Consider the following 13,166-nt stretch of genomic DNA (forward strand, 5'->3'; position numbering starts at 1 on the left):
TCAAAATAGCGTTAACAGACCCTACAAATCCTCATTTGAAAACAGTTCCCAAAGAGCTGAATTAAAGGGAGAACAACAGTACTTAAAAATTCTTATTAGAAGGAGGGAAACAGTTCCTAAATAACGTCAACGGTCCCATAGAAAATATCAATCTCAGAAAATCCTAGGAATCATAAATCTTTTAAAATTTAAAAAAAAAATGAATAAAATAAATAAAAAAGAAGGTTTCATTAAAATTAAAAATAATCCGCCATATGTCAGGAATTTTAATGTTTTTCAAAGTTTTTTTTTTTTAAATTTATTTACTTGTATTTAGTGGATTATTTTAAATTGAACTTTTAATGGAGTTTTTTTTTTTTGGTCTAATTCATATATTTGGCGGAAATTTTACAATTTAATGCAACTTTTGTACGAAGCATAGGGAAAATCTTTTTAATGGGTATTTTGTGTGGGCTTTTCAACGATACACCATATTCTATAAAATTGGATGATTAATTCGCTTTAGAAAGAGTCCTTTTAATTCCCCCCTAGAACAGTACTTTTTTTCTGAATGAAAGGTACCCTATGTCCTTTTCTGTATAGCTGACAATGTGTATGCACAATTTCATGATAATTGATTAGTTAAGGCGTGAAAGCGTTACAAACAAACTCACTTTCGCATTCATAATATTAATAAGAAAATTTTAATAAAAAATTTCCAGGGCTCTCTGCCAAAAGATAAAGGAACATTTTATGGAAAACGAGAACAAAATACGTGCATAAATGCATTGCAGTCGAACTCGATTATAACGAGCCCTGATTTAACGAGAACCCGGATTTAGCGGGGAAATCAGAAACACTTGGTTGGCGCAATGTTAAGTCTATGGGAGCGTAACTTGCTTTTAACGAGGAAACCCCGGTTAAAGCGAGCAAGATCTCGTGAATTATGAAATTTCTATTGATTTCCAACCCAGCTTGTCCTTTTTTGGTACATTTTCTTTAACATTACGGAAGTCAACCGGATTTTAGTGATCAATCATAAATCTGGAGAACAAGCGATGGCAGAACTTTTTTTGAATTTGTGGAGTTAAAATGCATTTAAAAATTATGTGCATTTTGTGTATTCTTCAAAAACAATGCCACAAAGAGACATTCAGACAGTTCAAAGCAAATTAACCAGTCAACTTCTTTTCTCAGTGATTAAAAAGAAGGGACAAAAACGCAGCTTTGATGAATTTTTATGATTTTTCTTTACGAACTTGTTTTTTTACGAGCACATGGTTACAACGAGCAAGCATCGTGGACCCTTTGCGCTAAGCGAGTTTGACTGTATAACATTCCATTAATTTCTAAAATGGGAGGGGAGGGCTAAACACCAACCCCCTAACCCCTCAAATGACAGACCTGGTTTTTACGTCTTTGCTGAACTTGTAGTGATACTTTTTGCTGGGTAGAACATCATGGCATCTGTGAAAAAAGTCACAGTTTCCGCACAGAAAGACGCCTCAAACCATTTCTACTTTTATTCAAACTAACTTTTCCATTTTCCCCCCCATTTCCCTTTTTGTCTCCAAATGTGTTAGAAGTTTTTTTATTTCCATCCATAGTTTCCGCACTTTGAATTTCAATGATAACGAAACCAGGAGCGGATCTAGAGGGGGGCCATTGGGGCCATGGCCCCTCCCAAAGCCTTGTGATTGTAGGAATTTTTTTAAGAAAAAAAAAAAGAAAAAATATGAGAAGATAACAAAATTTAACACATGCATTTTACTGAAAAAGAAGCATAGGTTTTTTTTTGGGAGATAAATTATGTCCCTATCCTCAAAACAAAACTTTTATTTCCAAAAATTTTCTCCATATTTTAATCATTTCTTGATTCCAATTACAGATACTTGCACGATCTCTAAATGCTGCTGTTCTCAGAGTATACCTATTGTTCACAAGACCAAAGAGAGCGTAACTTTTTGTTTTTATGGCTTTAATTTCGAAACTAGGGGAAGAACCCCCTTTCACAAATGCCTTGATATGTAGAAAAAAATTGCATTTTAAGTCTTTTATTTGGAAAAAATGTCAACGGAAGCTAGCTTATCCAGCCCTTTTCACTTAACTTGCTTAAAAGCAACTTAAATGAATTTTTTTGGGACTTTAATTACAAACGATTTTTGATAGGACCCCCTCCCTCCCTTGTTTATATCGTGATGATAGCTTTAAAAGGAGATTTTTGGAGGAGCTCACGAATCCTCCATTCCTTTCTGAAATATGTATAAATATAGTAAAAAATCGAATTTTTAGAGTTTTAAAGGCAAATTATTTCCAGGAAGGAAGGATTCTAAACACATTCACACTTTCTTTGCACAAGCAAACATTACCTAAAGGTGCATTTTTAGGCTTGACAGCTGAAGAGCTAGAAGAGCACCCCTCCTCTTCTGACTTCTCAATGTATATATTCAGAATATTTTGGTTTCTAAGCTTTATTTTCAAAAAGTATTTTGGGGCCAGCGCCCGAAGCCTGGCCTTTCTCCGTACATAATCAAAAATAGACAAAATGCGTTTTTAGTTTCCTAATTTTCAGAAATTACTCGGAATTTTAAATTTTGAAACATTTTCGGGGGAGAATCCTAAAACCACTCTCTCAAGTAATGTATCGATACCCCGAAAATTGAGTTTTTAAAACTTCATTTTAATAAAAATTTCTAGGGAATTCGGAGTTTGTTCAAAAATTTCGAATGGCCCCTCCCAAAACAATCGGCTGGATCCGCCACTGAACGAAACTAAAAATACGGAGCTGATGCACTGAAAGATAAAATTAGAGAACCTCCGAGGGAACAGCGGGTGATGCATTCAATTTGCATGAATATCTAACTCTCACTTCTAGTATTTTTTTAGTCTGCTTTAGAGTCACGAATTTATGGAGTTTTGTTGTTTTGTTTGTTGAAATGTGAAACGAAAGTGCTTTTCCGACCCAGAGCTATGTCTTTTTCCAACTATTATCTTCAAAAATATTTAGTTTTTTTTTTTTTTTTTTGAGTGCGGTCGTATTTCGATGGATTTTCAAAGGAAAAATGAAACCACAAAATCTTATTTCATGTTCGGTCATAAAGAAGCTGTTATGTTAGAAAGGTCCCTGTGAAAGAATTTTGTGCCCACGAAATGTAGACGGTGAATTCATATGAACTAACATTCTTCTGACACAAAGGAACATACAAAATGATGATTCTTGAACCAGTGGCACAACCACGGGAGGTGTTTGGGAGTTAAAAATCCTCCCAAAACTCCAGTATGTTATTTTTTTTCCCACAAATAAAGGGTAAAACAGTATTTAAAACTTTTTGAACGGAATAGATTTTAACAAAATAGCTTACTGAGAGGAATCAGTCACAAATTATTTTCCAATTCTTAAACACGCAAGTAATAAGGAATAAATTACCGCTCTATAAGACAGGGCTAAGGCAAAACTGCGTGTATTATACAGACAGCCCTGTTATGATACCCAGAGAAGCTAAAATAAGTTTAGCACATAGAGTCCTCATGTAGCAATGGGTGCGTTCAACTCGTCGATTGAAAGCAAAGCTTAGCAAAATATAGTAATAAATAGTAAAAAAAAAAATAAAATAAATAAATAAATAAAAAAAATTAATTTGAATTTTGACCTCTTGAATTCAAATTATGTTTTTCGCAATCACGAGTGTGTGTGTGTATGTAGGCGTGTGTGTTTACATGTGTGTGGAGAGGGGGTATGTGTGTTTGTGTGTAGGGAGATATGTGTATGTGTGTAGGCATGTGTGTTTATGTCTGCGTGCAGGTATGAGTGTTTGTGTGTGGGGGGAATGTGTATGTGTTAGGTATATGTGTTTGTGTCTGTGTGCAGGCATGAGTGTGTGGGTAGTTGTGTGTATAGGTGTTTGTGTGTATGTGTAAGTGTCTGTATGTGTGTGTATGTGTTTGAGTGTGTATTTGTGTATGTGTGTGTGTTTGTGCGTGCGTGTGTGTGTGTGTGTAGTTGTGTGTGTATGCACGTGTGTGTAGGATATAGATGCAACCTGGAGACGGTTTTCGCTAGAGGAGCAGCATCGTGAGGCGGCCGGTCGACGGTGGTGCTGCAGAGGGTGCTGGTGGGAAAATAAAATGATAGGACGTCAAAAACAGTCAAATGAAAGCAATAAGCAATCGTGATTGCTCAAAAAAAAAAAAAAAAAACTAATTAATATACAAGTACATGTGTTATACCGCATGAACTTGCACATTAGTTTGTACATACAAGTAGTATTTCGTGATGATATGAATTTTTCACTTTGAAAACCCTATCCAGAAAATTTTTCTGGCTTCACCAGCTTTAAACAGCCAAACACGTTACTTGTTACTTACATTTTTCTATCCCCCCTCCCCACTTTTAGAGTACGAGAACTGATTTTTAAAATCTAATCATCCCAAGTTTTCCCAAAGAGAAGTTGTTCGTTTAAAATCTGGAGCAAAAAAAATTTACTTACAGTAAATTATCTGAGTGATGTCTCGTACACAAGCATGGTACATGCAATTTTAGACAGAAATAGTCTTTGATTGCGCAAAAACTCAGATTACTGCATAGACATACATAACTGCATACATAAGTGAGATAATGGATAAAATCATCCATAAACTCACCTATTTTGCCTTGAAAAAGGGTTTCCTTGTAACCCGAAACACTTGTATGCAGTAATCTGCAGTTTTGTGCGATTAAACGTTGATATTTCTTCCTTTACTTTTCAAGCACAAATGTATTTATTCAGCTTTATAAATAGTCTTATTTCCTATTACTTACAATGAAGTTAGTATAAGCTCAAAGATTTCTTTGAATTTCTTTTCTATTCGACACACAGTTCAGTTTAGTAGAAACTTTAGGAAGACGTTCTACGAATTTCTGCAGAGCTGCTGCAACAAATGGGCGATTTTAGCAGAAGCCATACTGAATGCTTGTGAACAGAGGGGTGGCATGATGGCCATCTAAAAAAATGCGTTTGGAAACTAAATGTTTTATATTTATCGTTATTTCTTGTGCATTTTAGGTTAAAAAAACAATCATTTCGAATTATAAAAATTTCTTGTTCTAAAAAGTGTTTTTTGTTTTAAATCTTAGCAGCTGTTTTTAAATATTGGAGTGAATTACGGTTTGACATGTACTTGAATGATTTTTTTTTAAATAAAATTTTCATAACCAATATTTTTATCAGCATTAAAATCAGGTGGTAATATATTGGAAACTCACGGGGACTGAGTTCCTGTTCTTTCTTTTTCTCTTCCAGTTAAGTTTTATGTATACATAATATGAAAATCTGACTAATTTCGTGTGGACAAGAATATAGCGCTTCTGCACTCTTTTTGTTCGAAGCTAAGCCCTAATTAGAAGATTTCTCTTTCGTAAATCATTACTAATAATTTTAATAGTTTGTTTTACTCTCGCATTGCGAAACATTTATTTTTGAAGTACATTTACGATAAATATTTTTCTTTGATTTATTTTAGTTTTTGGAAGTAAAGAATTTCCCAAACCATCCAGTGCAACGGGACACACAAGACCCCTTGCATCGGAATAAAGAAGAAGAAACCAAAGAAACATAAATAAATAAACTTTTGAGATCAGAGGAAAATATGGAATTGTTTCTTACAAGAAACCTTAAGCAATGATTCCATTTTGGTTTATCCATCGAATTTACTTTCAGATAAAATATAGTTATTCAGGGTAACTTTGATTCCCAGTTCCTTTATTTTTAACTGCTTCACTCGTATTTTAACAGTGTATTATTCTGCCAAGGGCAATTAAAGGGCAGTATCTGCAGAAATGAGATTTTGAGATATTTGTAGAAACGCGTTTTAGATTCCATACTAAAAAAAAAAGGAAATGATGGAGTAGGACGCTTTTTCGGGCTTTTTTTTTCCAGCGGAAACCAATTAAGTAAGCTTATACAGTGGTAGTCAAAATTATAAGGACAAAGGAAAAACCACCAATTCTTCGCTGCATTTGGTTGGAAAGTTATGCAAATTTTACAACTTGTAACTAATGATAAAGCGAGGATTTTTAATTACTTTTATTGGAAATACATAGGAGTCTCGTATTCACGTAATGAAGTTTGAATTTAAACATCCCTATAATATGGACAAAACTATAAGGACAATTAGATTTGTGTGTTCTTAAAAGCAAAATTTGCACGTTTTTCGCTCTGCAAACTGCGCTACTTAACGATACAAATGCTTAGTAAGCGATCGTGGAAGGCACATTCTATTTTTACAGTCATCCCTCAGGCATAAAACTTGAAAAAATTGAGACAAGGAAAGCGGTTGCTTGAAGAATTTCACGACGTACTGTACGTCGAATCGCAACAAATTTGAATAGATAGAGATCAGTCATTTTGAGCTTTCTCAAAAATTCCGGGAAATAAGGTCGACCAAGACGAAAAGGTAGGGAATCATCGATTTCTGTGTGTGAAACTAATGATGATAAGACGAGCTTGTTCTTAAAAAGAAAAAAAAAAGAAAAAAAAAATCAACAAGAGATATTAGATTTGAACTCAAGTTAACGATACAGTGCTCGAACTATTCAACATCTTTTACAAAAAGAGAAAAAAGTTTCATTATGTGAAACTTATGTCATGACAGACTCTTAAAAAAGTTCGTAAGAGACCAAGGGTTGAGCGTGCCAAAAATGCTTTGTTATGGGTAAAAAGTGGGATAATGTAATGCTTTTCGATGAGAAAAAGTTTAATTAGGATGGACTAGGTGGTTTATGCTACATCTGGTACGATCTCTGACGGAAAAAAAAATCTCAAAGCGTACGTTTGGAGGCACTTAAGTAGTGGTCTGCGGAAGTTTCGCAACGGACGGAAACCATACCAATATTTTTTGTGCAGAGCAGAATGAATTCTGAAATGTTGATGTACTGAAAAATGTTTTTTTTCTCACCAAAATCACCGTTAATTACGTGTTTAAACTTTTTGTTATAGCAGAATAATGCCTAATTACATGTTTCTCAAACCTCAAAATCATTGCATGATGCTGATTTTGTGAAATTACTGTACTGGTCGGACAACAGGCTCAATCCAACTTTAATGGAAACTTAATAAGGCATTCTGGCACCCAAAGTATGAAAAAATGGTTTTCAATATCGAAACAAGTAAGATCTCCTTTTCCCCATCGAAAAAAGCCAGGATATAAGTTTTCAAGAACGTTCTTCAACTTCCATGACATCAAGACTAATGAAAGTGATTGAAAAAAAAAAGTGGATAGGGGAGGGTGGCCTAAAGCGGGTAGGTTTTCGAAAAACGCTCGAAAATTGTAGCTTTTAAATTTTTATCGCAACAATTTCGGTTTTATTTTCTAGCAGGGTTCTTGAACTTCAAAATTTAAAATGATATTTGTACTATTTCAAACCCAGTATTTATTTATTATCAAACTTTACAAACACTTGAAAAACCCGCTTTGCCCTACCAGGGAACCAATAGCGGGTAAGCTTAGCTAATTGTGATTTAGTACACTTGCCAATCAAATATGAAGTTATAAATGATTAAAATAGATGACTAGCTACCTGCCATTATAAAAATAAAAATAAAACAGTCGTATTTATCCAATTTAAAGTCAGCACAGTTGTTTATAACACATAAAGAAATTACTGATTAAATTAATAGACTAATTAATAGCCATCCTAAAAAATAACTTTTTAAAGTTATACTTATCCTATTAAAATAGAAAATCTAAGTCAACACATGAGTCAAGAAATTATAAATTATTACATTATTAAATCCTATACCCGCCTTGCCTGAAGGCACGTTTTTTATTTCAATAATTATAAACTTAAATTTAAAAAACAAGAAGTGCTGTCTAGAACTAGACGAGCCTACTTTCCCGTATACCCATACTACTTTCTAGTACCTGTTCAATATTCTCAAAAATAGCTAAAGTCGCAAATTTTTTCAAACATATTTTTAAAATACTTTAAGCTGATTTCAAGGAATAAAATATTCCTCATTCATCTAAAAAAATTAGATGCGTAAAAAAAAAAAAAAAAAAAAAAAAAAAAAAAACGAACAAATAAAATAGCAGCAATTTTTAAACAAAGCAGCTAATACACTTTTTTCCATTAAAAAAATCTTTAACAGCTTTCAAAACGAAAAAATAATAATTAAAATTAATGAGCTCATTAAAATAAATATATCATATCAAAAAAAAATCGTCTTTTTCCCCTTTTGCCAAAAACATTTTTTTAAATGAATTAATGCACTTACAAAAAAAAAAAAAAAACCTTAAAGAAATAATTTTTATTGTCCAAAAAAAAAATCGTCTGCGCATATCTTTATGTAGAAATATAAATGACTTCGAGTTCATTCGCCGAAAACTGAATACCTAAATTAAAACTTTAGCGTAAAAATAAAAACAAGTCAGATCAACAATAATTATTTCACAGTTAAAACCATAGCTGCGGAGTCGGAGTCGAAGTCAATCTCATTTTGAGATAAAGGAGTTGGAGTCGAATATTTAAGAATCGGAGTCAGTCATTAGTCATTTGTGTATTAATTTTTTGCCAAAGCTACGAAGTCAGAGTCGAAGTCGGGGAGTCGGAGTCCGATTAATTATCGGGCACAGGAGTCGGTGTCGGAGTCAAGTGCCCCTAAATTCTCGGAGTCGAACTCTGGAGTTCGGCGTCAAGAGTTATTTCCAGCAAAATTTGTTTGAAGTAAATCCGCCTTCAAGTACGGAATCTACATTGACTTTCAGTTTCCCCGTAGGCGCTATTGTTAAGGGATTTGAACAGTTCAAAATTGAACGAAAAATTGTTCAAATCAAAAAGATATTTTACATACAAGTTTTTCATCAAAAGCTTTTTCCTACAAAATTTGTTTGAAGCAAATTCGCCTCACAGTTCCGAATTGCCTTTAATTTCCCCGTAGACGCTAATGTTAAGCTTTTTTGAACTGTTCAAAATTGAACAAAAAATAGTTCAAATCAAAAAGTAAAATATGTGAATGAGGTGTCCTCGCCGAGATCTTTCGAACAAAAAAAAGTTTTTTCGAATCGGACTATTCATTCAAAAGTTATTAGGGGGGGGGGGCAGACAGACAGACAGACGGACCGACAGACAGACCGACAGACATTTTTCCCCATCTCAATACCCTACTTTCCAATTCTTAATTTTTCGATATTTACTTAATTATTTTTTACATTTTTTTGTTTTTCGCGATATTTTTAAGATGCATTGAGCCTTCTTTCATGCTTTTTTCTTCTTTTTCTCACTTTTACTGGGAAAGTAGGCTAAAAAGAAACAAACGAAATGACTATCGTAGTTTGTAGGTGGATGGTGTGAGAATAACGTACCACCAAAAAAATAAGCTGGTGTTCGACTAATCACAAGTTACAAAACTTATTTTTTGTTTTTTTAAATTTTAAGCCTGGTTGCGCAATGCCGCTTCACTGCTGCTTCGTTGGAACTCTCCGAGGGCCCTCTGTACCTGTCATGCAGTGACTATACCAGAGCTCCGTCGTTGGGACTGATAAAACTCGGGGTGTTCATGTAAACACGACATACGTATGCATCGCCGCTTACACACCATACTAGGGTTTATCAGGGAAAAATGCTCGTTGTCCTTGTAATTTTGTTCAGTTTTAACAATGACATTTTTTTATTAATCACGACAATACATTTATAATTCATATTTTCAAATTTTCTGCATGGCACAATGATTTCTAGCATAAAGAGGTATTTTGTGCATAAATTTCACTGAATTATTTAAGAAATATATATATATATTTTTGTGCAATTTTTCTGATGTCCTTATAATTCTGACCACCACTGTACAGTAAAGATAACGTACAGTAGATGACAAAAGTGTTAAATAATGAAAAATGAGAAATTTGCAGTTACTGCCTTTTACCTGCCCACTCCTTAAGTATTGTATAGTTAACCGAAGTTAAGAAATACTAATTGTGGAAACTATTTAAAATGAATTATTAACCTGATTTAAAGTTATCCTGCTACTTAGAGTGACTTTGAACCATGTGAGAAATTTGATGTTAAAAAAAGTGTTTTAATAAAAATAGCCCGACTTTGCACAAGAAATATATAATTTCTGGATGTTTGAAAAATGTCATTTTTATTTCATAGCACCACAAGATTTCTATGATGTACAAATGTACTGTACTGTACTGCATAGAATATTATAATGTACGGTGGTGGGAGATTTCAACAACTTCAAAATCAGCACTCTCAAGAGTGATTTACAAACAGTTACTACAGAACTGTAAGATTGTACAGTTGACTGTATATAGTGTTGCCAACTTATTTTGAAAAATAAAGAAAAAAATAGTATTATAACTGTTGCCATATTATTAAAAAAAATACCCACATTAGTTTTTAAATCTACAGGGTGATGCAACAAGAATGGTGGAGCGATATATAGTATTTCTAGTGAAGCGTGTATAGTATTTCTAAAAGCAAAAATTATACGAAACACTTTTTTTTTTCTTTACGTACTTTAATCATTTTAAAGATATTTCTTTCTCCTGTGATCTGAACGGTATCCAACCTGTATTCAAACTCTTGCCATACACGTTGTAGCATGTACAGTACATATAGTCACATAAGCATTTGCTGCATTGATTCGGTTTTTCTGTTCGTCAAAATTAGCAGGCAAGGCCACCCATAAAATAAAACCACATGGTGTTAGGTCAGATGATCTCTAAAAAGGGCAATTGGTTTTATACACTTAAAAAGAAATAAAATTGAATCACTATCGATTTCTCATTGCAACAATTTTTCTTTTCAATTACAAGAAAGAGAAAACGAACAAAGACAGTGTAGTATTTTTGCTTGTACTAAACAGACTGAAAGCATGCGGTAAATACAAGATAAAGGAAAAGCAACAACAAAAGAACTTTCAAAATACTGAATTCGGGACTAAATAATAATATGCAAGATATAAAGCAGGTAAGTTACAAAAAGTATCCCAAGCACTATGATGCAGAAGAGTGAGAACTATGATTTTTACATTTTTTTTTATGTAGGATGTAGCAAGGAGCTGATTTTGGCACATTTTACACCCCTCCCCCATTGGTAAATGAAATCCAACACTGAACTCCACTATTCTCTTTGAATCATCCTGTACCATTCATTAAACGTGTAGGAGGCTTTTCTTCTCCAAAATTGTCACATAAATTCGAAAGTAAAATTTTTTTTGAGAATCTTTTCATGCGAACCACTAATTTCAGCTCTTTAAAATTGCGAATTTGAAATATTTTTATTGTTAATGACGTTGAAACACTAACTTTGCTCGGGACTTATAATAAAAACGTTAAAGTTTTAATATTTTTTAAATATTGTCTTCAAAGTTTCCGCTGAAAACTTGATTAAGACTCATGAAGAAGTACACTTTAACAATGTTAGTTATTTCCTATCACAGTTGGTTTGTTGGTTAGATTACTTTTAATAGTTATTGTTATTGTTTTGTTATTTTTTTCAATTTGATGTGAGCAATTTAAATTTTTTAATGAATAAATAATTAATAGGGTGCAATGATTCTTATTTTAAACACTGATAAGAACACTTATTACCCCAGGATCAAGTATCCTTATACGAAGGATATTTACTTGTTGACACTTTTCTTTAAAATATTTTATTCTAATACACAAATTTGAATACGACATAACATATTGATTTGCTAAAGACTGTTATAAGTATGTAACGGGAGATCGTTTAGTTCCATAGATTCAAGTAAAAGTTATGTACGTCGGAAAATTTATTGCTTGTTTAAAATATATGTAAATATTAAAGCTATAAATTTCTTTCTACAGCGTGTCTTGATTATTTGTGTTTCTTACTAGCTTCGAAAAATGTTGCGTGACATTTATAAAACTCACTCAAACTTTATAGACATAAAAAAAAAACAACATTGTAATTGAAAATTGTAAAATCATTGATTTTCGCAAGTCCTTCACAGCCGCGAAAATTTCTGCCTCGCGAAATATAGGCTGCGAAGCAAAATCTTCAATTTCTTCAGTTTCGCGAAAATTAAGGCTCGCATAATAAGTGCTTTTACAGTATCTGCTTTTCCAAAAGATTTTCTTTCTACTGGTTGAAATCTCCAAGTAACTACAGTGCAGAACCTTTTATCCGGGAACCAAAAAACCGGGAAACCAGAAAACCGGCAACTGTTTGCAGATTTTCCCGTCATTTTTTTAAAATACGCATTTTTGGCAATTTTTGAAAAATTAAGTTTTTTTTTTGAAATACCTAAAAGAATATGAACTATTTCTTAGTAAATACCATATTACTTACGTAAAACTGGGGAAAATGTTTACAAAAACGAACTTCAAAGGGTTAACCTTTACGCGGGGCAAAATTTCCGAAATATTTTCTTGAATTAAGAAGTACACTCTTAAGTCGGAAATTTTCGTGTTTTATTCTAACTGAAAACTAAAGAAATGAAGAAATGAATAATGTCAAACTCTAATGCAATATTTTATTGAATGGCCTTTAAAATTAAAGCCGTTTAGAGTGTCAGTAATGTGACGAAATTGCGGAAAACGCCGAAAACCAGATTCGCGAATTTTCCGGATAATTAATCGTGGAATCTAGAAATCGTTAAACGCATGACTGTAATAATACTGCAAGAACTCATAAATCAAACGCCTATTGATATTGCAAAAAGCATTAGTTATCAATAACCACCGTAATCATAAACACACAAATCTTTATAAAAAATTTAAAAAAAAAAAAAAACTGCGTTCATGAAAACAAATTTTTTCATACAGAATAGCAAGAAAATCGCACATTTCCGTTCAAAAACTTGTTTCTAGCCCTTCCCTTCATTTTTTTTTCGTTTTAAAACATCGAAAAGTGGTGTTTTTTTTTCTTTTTCATATTGAATGTGAGGGTCTCAGGTCTTATGAATAACTTGAAGTTTTTTGGTGTTTAAATTATTCATTCTCACTAGTAGTTTTTAATATTTCGATAGTATTTATAAGCATTTCTGAACTGTTTTCTTCTTATTTTAATATGTATTACTATTTATTATAGTAATTTAAGATTTATAAACAATCGGCCAACAGAGGTTTTAAGCGATTCAGAAAACCGGGAAATTCAGATATCCGGGATAGCGATGGTCCCGGATAATTGGTTCTCAATTGTACTTTGTCAAAGTTAATTTATTTAACTTATTTTTGACCTT

At 32.8% G+C, this 13,166-nt stretch overlaps 1 protein-coding gene across 1 annotated transcript in view; it reads left to right on the forward strand.

Annotated features, from left to right (window-relative positions):
• The window catches only part of LOC129233923 (popeye domain-containing protein 3-like), a 40,381-nt gene extending 28,592 nt beyond the window's left edge, over positions 1-11,789 (forward strand). The window contains exon 8 of the mRNA XM_054867848.1: positions 5,479-11,789. Within this exon, the coding sequence (XP_054723823.1) occupies positions 5,479-5,549 (71 nt within the window). The 3' untranslated portion in view covers positions 5,550-11,789. The remainder of the gene's footprint in view (positions 1-5,478) is intronic.
• The last annotated feature ends 1,377 nt before the right edge of the window (positions 11,790-13,166 follow it).

Source organism: Uloborus diversus, chromosome 1 (assembly GCF_026930045.1).
Source record: "Uloborus diversus isolate 005 chromosome 1, Udiv.v.3.1, whole genome shotgun sequence".
NCBI lineage: Eukaryota > Metazoa > Arthropoda > Arachnida > Araneae > Uloboridae > Uloborus > Uloborus diversus.